The sequence below is a fragment of the Apodemus sylvaticus genome, chromosome 3, assembly GCF_947179515.1.
Source record: "Apodemus sylvaticus chromosome 3, mApoSyl1.1, whole genome shotgun sequence".
Lineage (NCBI taxonomy): Eukaryota > Metazoa > Chordata > Mammalia > Rodentia > Muridae > Apodemus > Apodemus sylvaticus.
In genome coordinates, this window is record NC_067474.1 from 56,094,736 (window position 1) to 56,116,042 (window position 21,307).

The window sequence follows — 21,307 nt, forward strand, 5'->3', positions numbered from 1 at the left end:
ACGCATGACATTTAAGGCTTAAACACAAAATCATCAATAAGACTCCTTGGCATCTCCACTGTTTGTGTTTGGTGCCATCAGAAACAAAACACATTCGTTACAAGATCCTGCTTTATCTGGTTAAAACCTGATCTCTATTCTTTTTCATTTTAAGGGATTAGAAAAGATTTCTTTTTAATATTTTTTTGGAGATTATTTAGTGCATGTGTGTGTTTTGTCGGTGTGTATGGTTGTGTACCATGTGCACACTGATGCCGTTGGAGGCCAGAAAAGGGCACTGGATCCTCTGAAACTGAAGTTACAGATGGTTGTAGCCCACACATGGGCGGTGGGAACTGCACCCAAGTCCTCCGAAAGAGCAGCTAGCCCAACCACTAAGCCATCTCTCCAGCCCTGAAACCTGGCCTTTATCTGCTTGCTTTAATCATTTTTGCCACAGTGTGTATGAGGAGAAATTGTGTATCAGGTGAACGTACTATGGCCATTCCTAGTCTTTTCTAAACCTATGTTTAAAGCTAATCTATATAGACCCGTGAGAGGAAAAAAAAATCCCCAAAGGTTCTTCTGGATCAGGATTCTAAACTCTACATTAAAGGTAAAAACTAAGTTTATATAACACCTGTGGATCTGCGATACTTCTGGTTACTAGAGTCTTTTTTTTTTTTTTTTTTTTTTTTTTCTGAGACAGGGTTTCTCTGTGTAGCCCTGGCTGTCCTGGAACTTTGTAGACCAGGCTAGCCTTGAACTCAGAAATCCATCTGCCTCTGCCTCCCAAGTGCTAGGATTAAAGGCATGCGCCACCACCACCCAGCTTACTAGAGTCTTTTTATGTAGTGTATTTATGCCCACAAGCCTCCTAAAGTGCTGGTTAGGAAAATACTGTGCTGGTGGCCTCTAGACTGAAATTGTGTTAGTAGCTTGTTCAGGCTTATGCTCCTGCTCTCCCGGTTGTATTATGTTCATCTCCCTGTGTGCTACTGCATTGATGAGCAGCAGAGGGCAAGGCAATATGCCCCAGCCTGCATGCATCCCTGAGGGTGGACATAACAGGACTGGCCGGTGATTGGATGTTGACTCTCAGATGAAAAAGTCATGGACAACACTATTGTCAATGGCCAAACCACTGGGAAGACAGGGTGGCCACTGGACTTTGTAAGAAACACTGACTGGAGCAGTTGTTCCAGGTGAGCAATGGGGCAGGGAGACTCCAGAGTTCATCTCTGCAGAGTCAGAGGTGAATAATGAGATTGAGTAGTGTACGGGCTGGAGTTATCACAGAGAAAGGAGCTTCAGTTCGGGGATGTGCCTTCACGAGATCCAGCTGTGGCGCATTTTCTCAATTAGTGATCAAGGGGGGAGGGCCCCTTGTGGGTGGTTGTGGGTGGTGCCATCCATGGACTGGTGGTCTTGGGTTCTATAAGCAAGCAAGCAGAGCATGGCAGAGGAAGAAAACCGGTAAGTAACATCCTCCTCACCATAGCATCAGCTCCTGCTTCCTTGAGTTCTAGTTCTGACTTCCTTTGGTGATGAACAGCAGTGTGGAAGTGTAAGCTGAATAAACCCTTTCCTCTCCAACTTGCTTCTTGGTCATTATGTTTTGTCCAGGAATAGAAACCCTGACTAAAGCAAATTGGTACCAATAGTGTGGTATTCCTGTGACAACCTGACCATGTTTTGGGGAGGACTGTGGAAGGACTTTGGAATTTTGGGCTAGGCGATCTATTTTGTATTAGGATCTCTATGGGATGTTGTGTAGGAGCTTGGAAGATAATGTTGAGGACAGTGCAGAAGATGGAGGCCTGGCTTGAGAAATTTCAGGGGGAAGATTAAAGACTTATCAGGGGCATGTTTTGATTGTGAAGATTCTGTAGTTTTGGTTAGCTGGGTGTGATTAACAAGATACCAGAAGCACCAAAGCAAACCTTTGCGTTACTGGGACTATTGGTGTGGGTTAGCTGGAGCTAAGAAATTAGCAGTGATTAAGAAGAGACCAGCATCACTGAGGTGAAATCTTCTAGAAAGTGTTTTCTGAGAGCACATAGGCTATGTTCCAGAGATAGCCAAGGTTGTACCTTGTGTTGTGTCTGGACTTGGTAATATGTAAGAGTCACCCAGGTGGTACTGGTTTGGAAGGCGTGAAGGGGTCATGGAGAGCAGCTGAGGCTTGCACTATGAGAGATCACAGAAAGCCATTGGTGAAGGTGCAGCCTTGGTTGCAATTGATGGCCCAGGACTGAAGGGGTCATGCAAAGGAGTTGAGGCTAGGCCCCATGAAGAGAGCCTATGAGAGGCTATTGGTGAAGCCTAGTTACAGCGGAACACAGCAGTGTTTGGGTGATGCTAGTATCGTGAGATGACCACCAAGAACAGCAGCAGCAGTGGACTATAGGCAGCTGGACACTAGATGACAAGGTGTGTGCTACAAAGGGCAGAGTTGGAGAAGTGACCCAAGCCCTTGGAGGAGCCTAGAAGATCATGAGTTGGACTCCAGACATTGGACAGTTGGAGTTTGATTTTGCTTTTGATTGTGACTGTGACCTGATATTTTTCCCTCTTGAAGTATTTTAGTGCAACCTACAGTTAAGAGACTTTTAATTGTAAAAAGACTGGATTTTAAAAGAAATTGGATATTTTAAAGGAAATGAAAATTTAATATGTAAGAATTTGCAAAGCCAGTGGGGCTTTTAAAGTTATTTAGATCTTGGGGGTGAATAAGAAAGTAAGGGTTGAGGCTTAATAGTGAAATTGTACTGGCTGGTTTTGTGTGTCAACTTGATACAGGCTGGAGTTATCACAGAGAAGGGAGCTTCAGTTGGGGAAGTGCCTCCATGAGATCCAGCTGTGGGGCATTTTCTCAATTAGTGATTGTCTTAGTCAGGGCTTCCATTGCTGTGATGAGACACTATGACCAAGGCAACTCTTATAGAGGACAACATTTAATTGGGGCTGACTTACAGGTTCTGAGGTTCAGTCCATTGTCATCAAGGCAGAAGCATGGCAGCATCCAGGCAGGCCTGGTGTAGGAGGAGCTGATGGTTCTACATCTTTATTTATCCAGAGGAAACCAGGAACAGACTGGGCATGTTCAGGCATCTAGGAAGTAGATCTCCAAGCCCATCCTCACAGTGACACACTTCCTCCAATAAGACCACACCTTCTAATAGTGCCACTCCCTGGGATGAGCATATACAAACTATTACAGTGGTCAATGGGGGAGGGCCCCTTGTGGGTGGTGCCATCCCAGGGCTAGTAGTCTTGGGTTCTATAAGAGAGCAGGCTGAGCAAGGCAGGGGAAACAAGCCAGTTAGTAACATCCCTCCATGGCCTCTGCATCAGCTCCTGTTTCCTGATCTGCTTGAGTTTCAGTCCTGACTTCTTTTGGTGATGAACAGCAATTTGGAAGTGTTAGCTGAATAAATCTTTTCCTCCCCAACTTGCTTCTTGGTCATGATGTTTTGTCCAGGAATAGAAACCCTGACTAAGACAAGTAGGGAATCTGGATGTATAAGAAGGACTCTAGCCAGAGTTCAGAAGCTCTGTCGTGGCAAAGCCCATGCCTTGTGTTTAGCATAGTCTCTGACATAAGAGACAAGCACCTGGCCCACAGTTAACTCATTTGTTGAGTACAAGGTCTTTCTCAAAGCTACACTTCCAGAGACCTCATCCTCATCTGAGTACTCTGTCCTGTGTCAGGGCTCCATACTCAATGGCATTGATGGTCCTAAAGCAAAGCAATGGTTAGACTGTGTCACGAATGACATCATTGTGCACTGGCAGCTGTCATCCCAAACAAGAAACAAAGGAATCCCTGAAATTAAAAAAATCACGGAGCCATTAGATACCAGCCAGAAAGAATACATTCCTGGGACAAGTTTTTGTACTTTTAAGCCTCAGCCAGTGCACATGACAGTTGGGAAATAGTTATCATCAGAGCTGAGTACGTTTTTGTCCCATGATGGGTATAGATGAGAAGGTCAGGATCATGGTGGAGGTGATGTTTTGGGGGAGGAGGAGGAGGAGGAGGAGGAGGAGGAGGAGGAGGAGGAGGAGGAGGAGGAGGAGGAGGAGGAACCTTTTGTTGTAGAGACAGGACCTCACTGTGTAGCCCTGGCTGGCCTTGAACTCATTAGTTAGGCCAAGTAGTCCTCGAACTCACTGAGATCAGCCTGTGTCTCCCTCCCAAGTGCTGGAATTAAAGGCTCACACCACTACACTGGGCACCTATTTTCTTCTAGATTGACTGGAGCTAACCATTCAGAATGTTCATGCATAAATAGGACTCACTAATCCTGGTGGTGATGGGTTTTAGGTAAAGGTCCCAAACCATGAAGAAAAAAAATTTTTAAGGTTCTCTGCAGTAACTAATTTGTCTTTTATTCCAGCCTTTGACTTTCATAATTAAATTGAGAACATCACAGTTTTTCCCTTATCACTTTACCTTTGGCCCCAAAAATATGAGACAGGCAGATCTTGGTGAAGGAATTCAAGCCTGACCTTTATCTTTAATGTATATTATACAAGAGACTTCCTTTCTGGTCAAGTGTTTTAATTCACATTCTAGGTTGGGGTAAGAAAAACTGACTTGTCTCCTTCCTGAGATGAGGGCATTTTTGTTTCCTTCATACCTTCTCTAAATAATTTACATCTGAGACAAAGAAGACAGACAACTCATTCGGAGATAGAAAATACATTTTGGGTAGTGTAGTCCCTGTCTGTTCATTAAGGAAAATGACAATAGTGTGCTCTTAAAGGGATACAGAGGTTGGGGAGCCTAGAAACTGTCATCACGTAGGGCATTCTCCATTACCAGAAGAACATTTCTGAAGTAAACCCTGGGAGCTAGGGTGGATTTCTGTGTTGAATGGCATAAGCCAACTTAGGACAGTGCCGAGGGCAATGGCGGGAGTTGCCTAGTACCGAGACAGGGCTTAGCTGCCGGGAACGAGGCCGGAGCTTACTGTCTAGAATATAGGGAGCAGTTAACAAGGAGGCGATCACTGACTTCTCAGAGGACGAAACCTGGGCCTTGGGCCCTCTGGAGTCCTCTGGCTTAGCTTTCTTGGTGAGGCTCTTGGTTCGAGGCAGAGCCCTTTCAACATTTTCTTTACTGGTTTTGGTCACCTTCCCAGGTGTAGAGACCATGGATGGTTCCATTTGGGTTTTGCTCTTTATCTTGGGGTTAATAGAGTGAAAAAAGAATTTCATCTTATTTTTCAAGCCAGCCTCTGGAAGACGGCTGGACTTAGAGTAAGGAGACGGTGGCGTCATATGCCCCGGTGAAAAGTGACCTGGACAAGGTTGGCCCTGAAAAGGCTTTCTCTGAGTTGGTGAGCATGGGAAAGGAAGGCCCTGGGCAGCCTGGGAGGCCACAGGCTGGGGGCCTTCAGCGATCCTTGCAGCTTCCGGGACAGTGGATTCCTCGCTTTGACTGTCTTCTGTGTCCTGCTCAGAGTCTGTCTCCATAAAGACCTCTGGAGGTGGATCTGGGAACTCAAGCTCAGGGAGCTTCTGGGGGCTGTGTGGACGGGCATCCTCAAGATGAAAGACGTGGCCCTGTTGTGAGGAGGCCGGGGCTGTTCTGTGCAGGAGCTTCTTTTCTGGTTCCTGTTCTCCATCTTGGTGTGTCTTCTGACAGACCAGGGAAAACCCAAGACCTGCATCCCCTTCCCCAAGGTCCCCCACGGCCATGGGTTTCTCTAGGCTGGGCTTTCTCCTTCCAGTGTCCATGTCAACATAGACTTGGGTCTTCATCGTATCCTTTTGGGATTGTGAGGCCGTGGACCCCTGCTGGGCAGAACTGTAGGGCACGGCTTTGGAAGTAGGTTGCTTTTGACCCTGGTATACAGCCTGTGCTGCAGGACCTGGCTGCTTTTTAAGGTGGACCCTTTTTGTATTTGGGGCTGGAGGGGATGGGCTTACGGTGAGCTGTCCCTGTAGCAGTGTGCTCTCTGGGATGTGTAGACTCCTGAGGAACTCCTGGATGGATTCACTCTCAAGGCTGACTGTAGCCACATCTTTGTACTCTCTCCTCTCCCTTTCAGAAATCCCAAACTGCATTGCTAGGACCTTCTTTTTCAGGTGGAAATTCAGTTTGGCCAAGATATGTGTGTTTAGTGAGCAGGGTCTTTCTTGGGGAGACTGGCGCTCTGGAGGTGCCTTCTCTGTCCTTCCTCTCGCCGGTACTCCAGGCTGAAACTCTTGCACAGTGTCAGCAGACACACCACTGTCATCCTGAGCACGGGGCTCCATTGGGGTAATTTGAGTCAGAGCTTTTGATGGGCTTTTGACAGGTCTGGACATCTTCTCTCTGAGTCTAGGTTGGTTAGTGACTGCTGGCGATGCAGGCCTAGAGAGAGCCACACAGTAAAGGGCAGGCAGGCCTGACAGGAAGGCCAGGTACTTATGATGTAAAGTTGTCTCCAGTTTCTTAATAGTTTCCTCAGACAGGGCTTGGGGCCGCTTACAATGTTCAAAGAGAGCACCGGATAAGGTCTGTGTCTCCTGGCTGAAGGTCTTTGGTTTCCAGGGCACAGCTTTGGGATGTAGGTCAGTGTTACTTTTACTTTCTGCCTGTAACTTTCTGCATTGGTCTTGTGGAACCCAAGGGAAGGGAGCCATTGCTGCCAAGCTCCCAGGAATTCTGCATTCCCAAGAGCTCCAGACTTGGGCCGGGATCTTGCCCTCGTGGATCTGTTCACACTTGGAATCCACATGGCTTTTCAACATTTCCCTTGCCTCGGCAAACAAGTGTGGCATGGGGATTGGCTCTTCGCCCGCTGTGGGTGAGAACATGTCACCAGACCCATCGGCCTCTGGCTTCCCCGGCTGTAGCATGCTCGCACTGGGTAGCATGCTGTCCCTGCAGGACAGGGAAGGCTGGTCAGAAGAGAGGAGCATATGAATGGAGCGCTGGATCCTCTGGGGCAGCCCCCATCGGAGGTGAATCAGCTGCTTCTGGAGGTGGAATTCCAGCAGCCTGCGCGCATGCTCTGGGAAGAGTTCCCTGGTGGGATATGAGAAGGACTTCCTGTCCAACAAAGTTTTTGCTGTCTTAGCTTTACCCTGTGCTTCGCACGGCATTCGGCTCTGGGTGTACTGGTTTTGTAGAAAGAGAGCTGGCAGGCCCCACTGAATCTTGAGTTGCTTCTCTAGGAGGTGGCGTTCCAATGTCTCACACTCAGCCAGAGTCAGGAAAGGGACGGTGATCTGTGTTCCTTCATGCTCACAGGGAGTCTTGGCATTTGGAGGAGTTGGGGAAGAGGGCAGGGCTGACTTGCGTGGTGTTTTGGATAAGAAAAGGCCTGAGAGTGCCCCTGGGGACTGAGCATCTCTGGAGGGCTTGGACATGTTCTTTTTCTTGCAGATGCCTTGAGAGCTCAAGGAAGTAACATCCAAGGACTCACTGTGAAGAGATGGAAGGCCACAGAATAACTGGCTATAATGTTCACTCTGAAGGTTGTCCCCTGAGTTGGTAGCCTTTGCCTTGGGGAATGGATAGAAATTCCTTAGATGCTCACCTTCATGAGAGGGCAAGCAAGTATAGATTTGGTGCCAGGGCCTTCCTTGTTTCAAGTTTATAACAGGCCATTCGGACACCCAGAAAGTCTGGATGGGCTGCTCTGCCAGATATAAGTTGTTTGCCTTGTGGGAAGTGATCCCAATTTTGTCCTTAGTGTCCCTAGAACTACTGCTCAGAATGTAGGAAGACGGACTTTCTCTGTATCGACAAAATAATGTCGGGTCCGGCATAAGCTGTCTCAGGGACTCTTCCACACGTCGGGGAAGACCCCACTTCTGGAAATGTATCAGTTTTTTTACATGTAGTTCAAGAAGCCCACGGACTTTAGGAGTAAGCAGTGGCAGATGGGAAGACAGCATTGAGTCCATGTGTAAGGACATAGTATGTGTCAAGTTAATCTTTGGATCCAGGGATAGTAAAGACACAGAGGACTTCACGTGATGAAGGTCTTGGCTTTCCTGGTCAAGCGTTGCTTTGCTTTCCATTATATTTTCCTCAATCATTAAGACCATAGGCTCCTTGAGCCTCGAAGAACCCATAGTCTCTGAGACCATGGGCATGTTGGCTAGATGAAATTTTTGATCTAGCTGGAGATGATCAGTCCAGTACTCTTGTACACCCACTGCGTTGGTCAGCTGTGTCAAGCGTTCAGTTAGTTGTGTGAGTGTTTGGTTTCCAGGCACCAGTGGGAGATGTCTGGCGTGCCTGGAACGGAGCTCCACATTCCGTTCAAAAGACATGGGCAACATCTCCAAGCGAGCAGAGTGAGCAGAGCCCCGTGGCAGGCCCAGCAGAGCAGGGGAGAGCTGGCTTCTCTCGCTCTGCAGCAACTGCTGAATCTCTAGAGTTGCAGCCTCACAGATTTGACAGCTGGGATCTAAACACAGGAGCTGCCGCACATTTCCCTCCTTAGGGATCCAGCTTTGGCTTGGAAGAGAAAAATAAGACAATCGTTAATGGGCAAATTTTGTCTGCCTCTTTGGAAGAATGTGTCTGGAGGTTTCTGGGCCCTTTTCTCCAGTCCCACAAGTTCTAACCCTGCAATGTAGGAGATGGGGTTCCTCATTCAAAGCATGGGGTGTCCCTGCTGCTGTGTCCAAAAACTCTTGGGAATCATTTGTGCTCTCCAGAAACTAAGTAGAGGGTAAGACAGTGGGGTGATGGCATCCCAGCAACTGCCCCCCCCCACCCTGAGGACAGACAGAAGGTAACAGCAGCAGGGTCCAGCCAAACCCAGGGTTCTGTCCTTGAAAGGGAGCAGCAGGAGGCCTGTATGACATGGTGATCTCTGTGCTGAATTCACTCTTGACAGGCTGGTGTCTGGGTGCAGCCCAAGCAATGTGCTTTACAGACTGTGTGCTAGTCTGTTCTGAAGTTCAGAACTGCTGAGACCCTGACATTCAGATTGGGTGTGGGGTGGATCTTCCCTGCTGAGATGTGACCCATCTCTGCCTTGGCAGCCCTCTTGGCTGCTGAACCTGCCTGCACAGTGTGTTTCTCCTTCCCTCAGTTACCCCTTTCCTCACCCCTGGCCAAGATCAGGTCAAGAAATCACCAGAGTTTAGTCCCCAGGGGTCAAGAGGTCACCTTTTCATGATAGAGAGCAGCTCCCATGGCTTCTCAGCTTCTTCCTGGGAAAGTCTCCTGGCTGAGGAATCAGGACACAGTGTTATGTGGAGAATGAGCACTTGAGGGGGATCCTACAGGAATCTGAATAGGAAAGCCTCAGCCCAGCAACAGGAAGCTGAGCACCCAGGCTCCGTGCTCCATGGCGCGTCTGTGTGGAGCACCACCATTTAGAATTTGCTGCCCTTGCCCAATTTCATTTGGGCTTCACAAGCAAGTAAGGATCACCAGTATTATGCCTGTTTTGTGGAGGACTGAATATGTTCAATTGCACAGGGTTATAAAACCAGTTCTTCTTCTTCTTCACTTTGCAACCCGTTATCAGCCCCTCCTTCCAGAACCCCATCATACAAGTCCTCCCGCCATTCCGCCTTTCCCTTCTTTTTTGAGAAGAGGAAGTCCCCTTCTGGGTTATCACCACCCCTACTAAACCTCACCTGATAAAACTAGTTCTTAATCTGGTTTTCTCTTTCCTATAACAAAATAGTAACTTAAAAGTTTGTTTTGGCACCTAGTTCCATCCATCGTGGTGTGAAAGGCATGGTGACTGCGTGCCGGTGCGTGTTATAATGGAGGTCCTAGGATGATAGAGATGGATGCCAGAGATACAGAAAGTTAGACAAGGAATGCAGTCTGTACTGAGCAGCGCCTAGAAGAGTGTTGCAAGCGGCAGTGGGGCCCTTAAGGATGACAGCCCACCTCTGTTCTGCCTGCAACTCTGCTTCCAGATGTGCCCTGATGTGAACTCGCGATGCTCAAGCGCTTGCTGCTATGAGACAAGCCACTCAGCCGCTATGCCTTCCCTGCTGTGGTGGATGGAGAAGCTCTGAAGCTGGAGGCCAAAAAGAAACCCTCCTTCCTTTGCTCGGCTAGGCACGCCATCCCAGTGTGGGGAGAAGAAGTAGTGACTGTTAAGTGATCCCTTGCTGCACAGTAATCTCCATCACGTTCTTAACTGCTTAGTGTCAAGGAAATCTGCATTTCGGAACACTCCCAGTTCCCACCCACCGCAGTCTTCTGTGTAAATCCCAGGTTGTAGAACTCAGAGCTTCACTATTTAGAACACCTGGCTCTAGGCCTCGGGGGCTCTGAGGGGGCCGAGAAGGTGGGAGCTCTCCCGGGGGTGGGGAGTCAGGAGACAGTGGGACTTTACCTCTTGACGCTGCATCTCTAGCCCTTTGCCTGACTTTTCGGTGATGCTTAAAGAGAAAAATATTACAGTGTAAAGCCAGGATTCCATTTTCTTCTTCATGTCCAAAATGAGAGACAGATCATAAACATTTCCCTGTATTTCCTAAGCTCCCCTATGTCTCTGCCTTTCTGTCCACTTGGACATTTCCTCTCTGTCTCCACCATCCTTCACGTCTCTACAAACTTCTGTGGGAAGGACAGTGCAAGGGGAAAGGCCAAACAGACTCAGAAACACTTTTGACAGCCTGAGAACTTCAGCTCGCAATGTCCTCTGAGTGGAGCCCCCCACCCCCACCCCTCAGAATTTGGGAGGTCTTCTGAGATCCAGGGCAGTAGTCCTTCTATTATCTAATTCTCAACTCAAGACAAACAGGAAGACTGTTGGCTTTTTAATTGGAGTACATTGCGGGCGGCACTGAGGTGTAGTGGTAAGGAATTATTTATAGGACCTTTGTAAACACCTTCTAAGTCCTTGGGCACAAAATGGGGGCAATCTGGAGAAGCATTTAGAATGTAAAAGTTACGTATCTAGGCTTAAAGTAGTTCAATTATAGTCAGTGTTTTCCTACCCGGTAGCAGATCTCTTTAGGTTTCAAGCTCAGTCCCTGGTATCTCCGTCTTATTTGCCAGGCAATTAGGAAAATGATGAAGATGGAGGTGTAGGTACATAAACGATAACTGATGTCCCAGAAAGAACATGCAGGGCTCAACATGGCCTGAACCTCATTAGCATGAGGAGACCAGTCATCTCTGTATTAGTCGTTCAGGGGCCTACGTGCCTAATGACTCGAAGCATTGGGCATTGTCTCACAGAGGATGGAATTAGGGCACTAGACTGCATCACAAAGCCCTCTGTTCCACTGGAGAGGATGCTCCAGTGGTGTTTCATTGGTCATCTTTAAAGTCTACCTATCTACTATCTATCTACTATCTACTATCTATCTATCTATCTATCTATCTATCTATCTATCTATCTATCTATCTACTATCTACTATCTATCTATCTATCTATCTATCTATCTATCTATCTATCTACACACACACACACACACACACACACACACTTCCCCCACAGCTTTACTTCCTCTGTCTCCTATCCCATCCCAACCTCTTGTTCAACTTCCTCTTCCACAACTGTCCAGTCACTTATCTTCAGAATCTTGAGTAGGGCACTTGAGAGAGAGAGAGAGAGAGAGAGAGAGAGAGAGAGAGAGAGAGAGAGAGAGAGGAGAGGAGACAGAGAGAGAGGAGGGGGGAGAGAGAGGACAGAGAGAGAGGGGAGAGAGAGGAGAGAAGAGGAGAGAGAGAGGAGGGGAGAGAGAGAGGACACAGAGAGAGAGGAGAGAGAGAGAGAGAGACAGAGAGAGAGAGAGAGAGAGAGAGAGAGAGAGAGAGAGAGAGAGAGACAGAGAGAGAGAGAGAGAGATACCCAAACTAACTTTACACCTGACCTGGGAACATACAGGACACACAGGAACTTGGAGAGGGCACAACATGGGTGTGGCTTGGATGTTTCAAATAAGGTGTGACCAGAGATCAAAACTACAAGAAGGGATGGTTATGGCTGCCGTGGTGAAGCCATACATCCAACTATAAGCAATAAAGCGTTGGCAGCCAGAGACAGAAATGGCCACCAATCCATTTCTTGTGAGTATTCATCTCCCTGACCATGCAGGAGACTTTCACATGGGTGGAGACTCAGGTCTTGAATGGAGTTCCACCAGTGTGCTGTATCGGGGTGTCTTGGAGGGGTATGATGTTTACAGCTGCTTTCTACCTACAGAGGGGGCTGTCAATTGGGTACCAAGTCTTCAAGTACATGAACCTATGGGGGACATTTCTTATTCGAACACCATGTATCTTTCAACAAAATATTATGTGGTAGTCTTTCTGATTGAATGGGTAATTTCCACACAGAGATAGGATCAAGTAGACATTCTGAAAATAGAAAATATGCTAACAGAGATTACTTGCCAAGATAGTTTTGGCACTGAAGAAAAAAAATCAGTAGCCTAACAATAATTCAGTAAACATTATCCAGGGTGAAATACAAGTGAAAAAAACAAAACAAAACATAAAAACAAAACCAAGCACCTAAGAGTTGTGACATGTATCAAAAAGTCTATTCTAAATGCCACAGACATCCTAGAAACAGACAGACACACATAAAGAGAGAAACAAAAGAAATATAAGAAATAGCCAATAATTTTCGAAATTAATGAGAAATCAATTATCAAGAAGCTCCACAATTTTTTTGTGATATGACAAAATAAATTTTTTATTTCATAACCCAGATCCTCCAATGCTTTACATGATGAAAATGAAAAGTGATCTCAGCTTACAGGATGATATTCCACCTCACACATGCTTCTTTGTGTTGGAGAGAAAGAGTTTGAGTTCTAGAAATTATGCATTGCCATACAATGGGGATTTGAAAGTCCACTGTCAGATGAATCAAGTGAAAGGGGCTGAGAAGCGCTGCTCGGCAGAGCCAGAGAAACGGCTTGCCAGCTAAGAGCACTGGCTGCTCCTCTGGAGGATGCAGGTTCGAGTCCTAGCACCCTCCTGCTGGCTCACAAGCATCTGTATCTCCAGTCCTTGGTTATCTGAGGCTCTCTTGCCCTCCCTGGGCAGCAGGCAGTGCACAAACATGCAAGGAGAACACCCACGCACAGTTCAAAAGGAAAACTGAGTTGGGGCTGATACGACAGGTCAGAGGTTAAGGCAGTTACCACTAAGCTTGACAGATGGACAAACTTGGTTGTCAGTATCCATGTGGTAGATGAAAGAAGAAAATCCACTTTTGAAAGTTCTCTCTCTCTCTCTCTCTCTCTCTCTCTCTCTCTCTCTCACACACACACACACACACACACACACACACACACACACACACACACACACACACACACTATAATAAAGGGGGAAAAGAACTGACTCTGCCGTGATTAGGTAATCCTTGGCTTCAGGACGTTCCCAGTAGGTGGGGGAGGGATATCTGTTATGACTTTGGAAGGTTTGCTTTTATCTACATCCATGACAAACTCATTAATCACTTACTCCGCCAGCCAGGTGTTTAACAGGAATCTAGGGTTAGTTACAACTTGAAAGGAATACGTAGTCCCAGAGAGAAGAGATAGAGTTATCTCCTACTCATCAGCCTTGGGCAGAAGGCTGCCAAGACTGCTGATGTAGGTGGTAATAGAGCATCAGGGTGTACTGAGCACACAGAAATGGGGGAGGGGCAGAGCAGAGAGAAGCTATCTGGTAGACCATCCCCAGGAACTGTTAGATGCGGGCTGAATATCAGGTTCTTGAACTGGGGAAGACCTCTCCAGCTTCCCTCAGCTGCCTGAGTTCCTTTGTTTAGGGTTGGTGCCTTGTGGACTTTTCTATCCACTTTTGCATAGTCATTGGGGAGCAGGTTCTGTTTAATAATATATATGTACATACATGTATGTGCCTGCAGTGACAGTGAAAACAGAGGCCATGAATCTGAAGAAGAAAAAGGAAGGTTTACAGGAGGCTTTGGAGGGAGGAAGAGAAGGGAGAAATGTAGTTAAATGTTAAATATGTTATATTATTACATATATCATATATTAAATATTAAATAATATTTAAATATATGATATATTTAATATATAATTATATACTAATATATTATAGTCTCAAGACGGTATAAAAATAAAAAAGAGGTGATTGAGTTATGAGGGCTCTGTCCTAGTGAATTGTAGAACAACTCATGAATTAGTATGTAAGTAAATTAATAAGTGTTGCTTGAGTGTTTTGTTATGTTCAAGATCTTTGTGCTTAGTCTGCTTTGTGCTTAGTCTGCTCTGTGCTACCGTGGTCTTCACAGATACCAGGCAGATGCTGCTTTCAGGCTCCAGAACTTTGAGGAAATACATGATTTCTTTGTAAATTTTCCTCATAAATTATGTCATCTGTGGCATTGTCATGGCAACAGAAAATGGACTATTCTATGATTTTAGGTATGTCACAACAAATCATGAAGCTTCTAGAATATAACATAGAACTTCTTCATTATGACTTAAAAAAAAATAGTGCTGAAAATCTAATCCGGGGATTGAGCATACCAGGCAAACATTCTCCCACTGAGTTGAATCTCCAACCCTTTCATTAGGGAATTCTCGATGGTAAACGAAATTCCTTTAAGAATTACAAAGCATTAGTCATAAAGTGAGATCAATACATTGGACTGCATTTTTTTAAGATTTATTTTATTTATATGAATACACTATAGTTGTCCTCAGACACACCCGAAGAGGGCATCCGATCTCATTATAGATGGTTGTGAGCTACCACGTGGTTGCTGGGATTTGAACTCAGGACCTTTGGAAGAACAAGCAGTGCTCTTAACCGCTAAGCCGTCTCTCCAACCCCATTAGACTGCATTTTAAACATCAGTTTTTGCTTTTGTTTTTGTTTTAAAGAGTGGCTGGTGGCTTGAATAAACCCCACAGATTCACACATTTGGAATGCTTAGCCATCAGGGAGAGTAATTTCCAAAGGGGCGACCTCTATAGACAAAGGAAGCATGGGGATTTTATTTGGGGTGGGGGTGGGGTGTGCTGCCCATAGCCACATAAGACAGCACATTAGGAAGAAAGCACATTAGGAATAAGCAAATTTCTGCACGTGCTCAGTTAAGGAGCAGGCTCCTGAGGAGTTGCAGTTTAAGGTCATCATCTTTGTTAAGGTTTCTACTTCTGTGGTAAAGACCCGACCAAAGCAATGGGGAGGAAAAGACTTTATTCAGCTTATATTTCCAGGTAATAGTCCATCACTGAGGAGAGTCAGATCAAGAACTCAAACTGGACAGGGACCTGGATGCAGCAGGAACTGATACAGAGACCGTGAAGGGGCGCTGCTTACTGGCTTGCTCTCCATGGCTTGCTCAGCTTGCTTTCTTAAACCGCCCGCCTAGGAGTGGCACCATATACAATGGGCTGGTCTCTCCCACGTCAGTGACTGATTACAAATGCCACACAACAGCCCAACCTATGGAGTTATTTTCTTAGTTGTAATTTCCTTTTCTCAGACGACTTTAGCTTGTGTCAAGTTGATAAAAACCAAACCAAACTCAATCAGGACAGTTCAAGAAAGGGCAGTTGATGGGTTTTCATCATGCTTAGCTCAAGATTCTGGACTACAAGTTTAACAGGTTAAACAGGTAGCCATGAGCATTTTGGGGGTGTGCCCCACTGGGGTCCTAGAGATGGCTGACAGGAGTTCCTCTAGGCAGGTGACTTAGGGTCTCTATTGCTGTGAAGAGACGCCATGACTACCGCAACTCTTCTAAAGAACAGCATTTAACTGAGGCTGGCATACCGTCCAGAGATTTAGTCCATTATCAAAATGGTGGCATGCAAGCAGACATGGTACTGGAGAGGTAGATGAAAATTCTATATTTTAAGCCACAAGCAGCAGGATAAGAAGTAGCTTGAGCTTCTAAGACTTGAAAGCCCATCCCCCTAGTCACACACTTCCTCCAGCAAGGCCACACCTCCTCCAGCAAGGCCACACCTCCTCCAGCAAGGCCACACCTCCTCCAGCAAGGCCACACCTCCTCCAGCAAGGCCACACCTCCTCCAGCAAGGCCACACCTCCTAATAGTGTCCTCCCCCATGGGCCTATGGGGGCCATTTTTATTCATATCACCAGAATAGGGTCGGTTTTCTCCAAGTTTACCTGAATCCTTTCACTTCTGTACCCTGTTGCCCTGTATGATAAATCCAGGAAACCATACTTTGACATATATTTGTCATTTATTACAAATAGATTATAGAATGGAAATGTTTATAATCTCTCAAACTTTACATCTCGGGCAGAGATCTCTTTCAGTCTTTTAGGACCTCTCTGAAGTGTGTGTGTGTGTGTGTGTGTGTAAGGGTCTAGAGGACAGCTTTGACTGTCAATCTAATGATGCTATCCGCTTCGTTTTGAGACAGACTCTGTCACTGGCCAGAGCTCACCAACTAGGCTGGCTGGCTAGGGAGCCCAGATGTCTACCCACCTTTGCCTCTCTAGTGCTGAGATTGCAAGTATTTGCCGCCATGTTCTGCTTTTTAAAATGTGTGATCTGGGGCTCAAACTCAGGTCCTCGTACCTTATGAGTCAAGGCACTGAGCTATCATCTCAGCTCTCATCTACCCGTCTCTACGGCCAGGCATCCTTGACAAGGCTTCTTTTTAAGACAGGGACTCCTTTAAATCTCCGGTACTTCTGGAACTCTGCAGGGCAGGGGTTATTTTCAAGCCCTGCCAGACCCAGGGATCAGTACCAATCTCAGGCTCCAGGCTACCCCCATGTGCTTGCTTTCTGAGCCATCAAGTTCCTGTTTATTTTGTTCTCAAGATTTTTATGGGCCACTCAGGGTCCAGCCTCCTCCACTGACCAAAGCCCCAAATTTCTGTAAGACCGGAAACCTCCGTGTAATGGTAGAGAGGGAGACTGCCTGAGCTTCCGGCCAATCAGTTCTGGTGCAGGAAGCGCTAGAGGGCGGCACCCGCACGCCCTGTGCTCTCAGCCCCGGCCCCGCCCCCCTGCTCCCCGCCTCCGGACTGCAGGTGCTTTGGCTGGAATCTTTTGGGTCAGTTGCTCCGGTGGATCTCAAGCTTGGCTTTTCGTCAGACTCACCAACGGCTTGTTAGAAACAGGGCTGTCTGTATTATTTGCAGGGCCGAGGAAAAAATTAAAATGTTTGTATCATTTCAAATGGGCAACTGGAAAGCCACTTGGGGTCCCCTGGGGAGCTCATGCAGCCTTGTTAGGTAGCTTAAATCTGAGTCCTGCTGAAACTGTGGACAATGATTCAGGGATAGATGGGGTGTTTTTCAGTGTCAGAACACCTGCTTAACATGCACAAGGCCCTGGACTCAGTCCCATGGAGATGGAAGGGCAGAGGAGGAGGAGAAGCAGAAGAGAGGGGAGAGGGCAAGGGGAGGAAGTGAGAGAGGGGGAAAGAGGAATATTGTGAGTTGCCATCACAAAGGGGAAAGAAATACACACACAGAGGAGTCAATTTTCTGTATATTACCAGAATTAAGTTAGAATAGATCCGATTGGAGATGTAAGAGCAACCACTAAGAAAATACTATAAATAATGAAAAACATGGAAATCCCTACGAGGATCATTCACTAAATGCAAGACAAGACATTAAAGAGGGACAACAACAAAAAAATCGAACTGTGAGACTTAACCATGAAAACAGCATTGGAAGACTATGGGGCAGTTTGTTAATCAGATCAAAAATGAGGGCCTGGGGCTGGAGAGCTGGCTCAGCAGTTAAAAGCTCTTACAGAGGACTCAGCTTTGATCCCCAGAGCCACAGCTCACAACGGTCTGTAACTCCAGTTTCAGGGGACCTGATACCTTCTTCTGGCCTCCAAGGGCACCAGCATGCACATGGTACACACACACACACACACACACACACACACAGAGGCAAATCACCATATACATAAACATAAATAACTCTTTAATATGAGAGGCTGGGTGATGATCAGTTGGTAATATGTTTACTGTGCCAGCCGAGGACCTGAGTTTGTATCCCCAGCACACATAAAAAATAGAGACAGCCTTTGCCTGTGGTCATGTGTGCCTGTACAGTGCTTTGATGGCTTTTGTCAACTTGACATAAACTAGAGTCGCTTGAGAAAAGGGGCCTTAACTCAGTAATTACTTTCATCAAATCGGTCTGCACGCTTGTCTCCAGGGCATTTCTTGATTAAGGATTGATGCAGGAGGGCCCAGCACCCCCTAGCAGGAATTTCTCAGTTCCATAAAAAGACAAGCTTTTTATGGTCCAAACCACAGAGTGAGCCAGGAAGTAGTGTTTCTCCACGGTCTCTGCTTCAGTTCCTGCCTCCAGGCTCCTGCCTTGAGCCCATGCCCTGGCTTCCCTAGGTGAGATGGATTGTCACCTAGAAGTTTCAGATAAGCCTTGCCTCCTGGTTGGGGTCTATATTATTACAGCAGCAGAAAGTACCGAGGACAGGGTCTAAGATCACCATTCTCTGTATTTTACAACTTCTGTTACGTTACAGTCTTCCAAATGCTGTATGCATGCATGTGTGCGTGTGTGCATGTGTATGCGTGTGCATGTGTGTGCGTGTGTGCATGTGTGTGTGCGCGTGCGCGCATGTGTGTGCACATGTGTGTGCATGTGTGTGTATTGTGTGTGCATATGTGTGCATGCGACATGCGTGTGTGCGCATGTGTGCGTGCGTGCACGTGCGCACGTGAGCACATGTACATATGTGTGCATATGTATGTGTACATGTGTGCATGTGCGTGTGTGTGCAGTGTGTGTGCATGTGTGTGCGCGCACGCATGCTCATGCATGTGTGTTTAGGCCAGAGGTTCACATCAGGTATTTTCCTTAATTGCTTTATTTTTCAAGACACGGACTCTCAGTGAAGTATGAACTCACCAATTCTGCTAAGCTGGCTGGCTAGCTGATGGACTCCAGGAACCTGCCTGTCTACATACCACCCCTTTGGAATGTGGGCCTCTGTGTGGGTGCTAAGGATGTGAATTCAAGTCCTCATGCATGGTGTGGCAAGGACTTTCCAACTAAGACATTTCTCTAGCTCTGTATATTTCTGCCTTTAATGAAAAGTCCTTCCTGTGTGGAGAGTGTTTTCCTTTTATCACCTGTCCCTTTAACAGATATTTATCTTTCTCCTTTCCTGGGACTATTCTGGGGGAATGGATGGAAGGGAACATGGTTTGATAGGGGAAATGATTGTGGAAGGGAGGTCAAGAAAAATGTAACTTAATTGACTAACAAAATATTAAAACTAGGCTGGGTGTGGTGGTGCACACCTTTAATGCCAGCACTCAGGAGGCAGAGGCAGGTGGATCTCTGAGTTGGAAGCTAGCCTGGTCTACAGTGAGTTCCAGGACAGCCAGGGCTACACAGAGAAACCCTGTCTCGAATAATGAAACATAGATATATATGTGTGTGTCTGTTTGTATGCGTGTGTATAAATTATTAACTTAATTTCTATCTCTACTACAAGATGTGGACTCTAAGAATTCTGAAGTCTCTTCATCTGCTACTGTTTGGTCACCAACATCTAGCGCAGGACCTACTATCCAGTCAATAATTGTGGAAAACCAATGAAGTAAAGAGATGAGAGAAGCAATGTATGGTTTTTCTCTTGGTGCTGGGATCCTTTGACGGATCAGGTTTGGAGGCTATCAAGCTGTCTCAGTCACTATATGTCTCAGTCAGTAGCAGTCTGTATTATCCCAAGTAGCAACTGTTAACTATCAAGTGACATAGCACAGGGACAGGCCACTACAGTAAATATTAACTCCTGAGAGGAGTCAAGAAAGATTTATGATGTGCAAATTACCCCAGGTCCCCTGGAATTATCACCCTCTTACCACTTTCCTCCTGAGATAGACTCTTGAGTGAGCTGAACTAGGCAGGCGGGGACCCTGTCCCAACTCAGGCTGAGACGCCCAGCCTTCTCTACCGTGATATTTGCATTTCATACTAAATTTGTCTATAATATTGTAAATGTCACACTCCTACATTTCTGTTATAACATCATAACTATAAAATGACAATTTTGTCTTCTTTTTTGCAAGTCAAACGAGCATTTCCATAAATAGACATAGAAGAAAAATTGCTGGTCATTTCCTTAGGTGGCTTGGGTGGCTTGGAGGCTTGAGTACTCGGTGTCTGGAAGGAGCCATGTTCTGGGTGGGCTCTCTGCTGTCCTCACGACCACTGTGCTCCCCTGGCTGACTTTTCTTTCACTAAAACTGAAGGGACCTGGGATGAGACACACGGTTTCGCAGTTGTCCTGTGAAATGATTACCAGACATGATTCCTGACTACTCTTACGAGGTTTCTGACAGAGGAAAGCTGTCTCACTAAAGAGTGTGTGGAAAGTCCTGCAGGCCTAAGATATAGAATAAAGAGAGCTGAGGAGAGGAACAGAGAGAAGAGGAAGGGGAGGGAGAGGGGGAGAGAGGAAGAGAGAGGCTCTGTAACTAGTGCCCCCCATGGAGCAGAAAGGATATGTGCAGGAAGGGGCATCAGGAAGTCACACAGCCCAATGCGGACTTCTCTAAAGACCGGGGTCACTGCCTGACATCGTGCATGAAGATTTCTAGTCACCATATGACTATGATATGAACTCTGGCCACCAGGAGGCTGAATCTGTAAGCAAGACAAAGAAACTGATGAACACCTACCTCCCAGACAAGGTCAAGGTCAGGAGAACTAGCCCAAGGGATCTTGTTAACATCCTCAATGGTATAACTCCAATGATAGCCTTTAGAAAGGGGTCACAAGGTTGTGTCAAAGTCTGAAATGTGAGAGGGAAATTGGGAAACCGCAGCCCAACCAGAGATGTATCTAGGCAAGAACCCAGCCAAGGACGCCATCGTTTGTAGCTGGAAAAGAAGCCGAGTTCTCTGTCTGAACAATTTCAAGTCGCTGTGTCTCAAGGGTGTCTTTGAGGGGCTGTGGCTTTGCTCTCAATACACAGGCTAAATCCTAAATGGTAGGAAAACGTGGGTAACAATGTCATGGAGTAACGAACGGCAGCTATGTTCAATTCTCGATTGTACTGTTTTGGCGCTGGTTTCGTCAGTTATGGTCTCTTCCTTTGCACTGTTTCTTTCTTGCGTTCTCTCTTTTGTCCTCATCTTGGTTTCACTTTTTTTCCACTCTCCTCTTTTTTCCATTTGAGGCAGCATCTCACTATGTATAGCTGCTCAGCCTCATACTGCCTAAGCTGTCCTTGAACTCACAAAGATCCACCTGCCCCTGTCTCCTGAGTGTTGAAACCAAAGGCAATCAACCAGCATATCTGCTCTCTTTTTACTTCTTAACTATAGCTTTCTACAGCTTTAATAGCCATTAAGCTCTTTGTGAGGTTCAAGTTCCCAGGAAAGGATATGAGTCATGGGAGAGCAGAAGGGTAAAG

General features: G+C 46.4%; 1 protein-coding gene across 1 annotated transcript; it reads right to left on the reverse strand.

The window, feature by feature from the left end:
* Positions 1–4,839: 4,839 nt before the first annotated feature.
* On the reverse strand, positions 4,840–11,049 carry Spata31f1 (SPATA31 subfamily F member 1). The gene is made up of 4 exons (XM_052175780.1): positions 10,906–11,049; positions 10,299–10,344; positions 9,107–9,167; positions 4,840–8,446 (listed from the first exon to the last, which is right to left on the reverse strand). Exons 1-4 carry the CDS (start codon positions 11,047–11,049, stop codon positions 4,840–4,842), a joined length of 3,858 nt encoding a protein of 1,285 aa, XP_052031740.1.
* Positions 11,050–21,307: the final 10,258 nt, after the last annotated feature.

Excerpts from the sequence above, each read along its gene's own strand:
- Spata31f1 (XM_052175780.1), bottom strand. The coding sequence starts at position 11,049 with ATGTTGAGCCCTGCATGTTCTTTCTGGGACATCAGTTATCGTTTATGT. Across the intron at positions 10,345-10,905 it reads CTAAAGAGATCTGCTACCGG|CATCACCGAAAAGTCAGGCA; the intron begins GTAGGAAAACAC and ends TTTCTCTTTAAG. Across the intron at positions 8,447-9,106 it reads CTGCTCTCTATCATGAAAAG|CCAAAGCTGGATCCCTAAGG; the intron begins GTGACCTCTTGA and ends TTCTCTTCCAAG.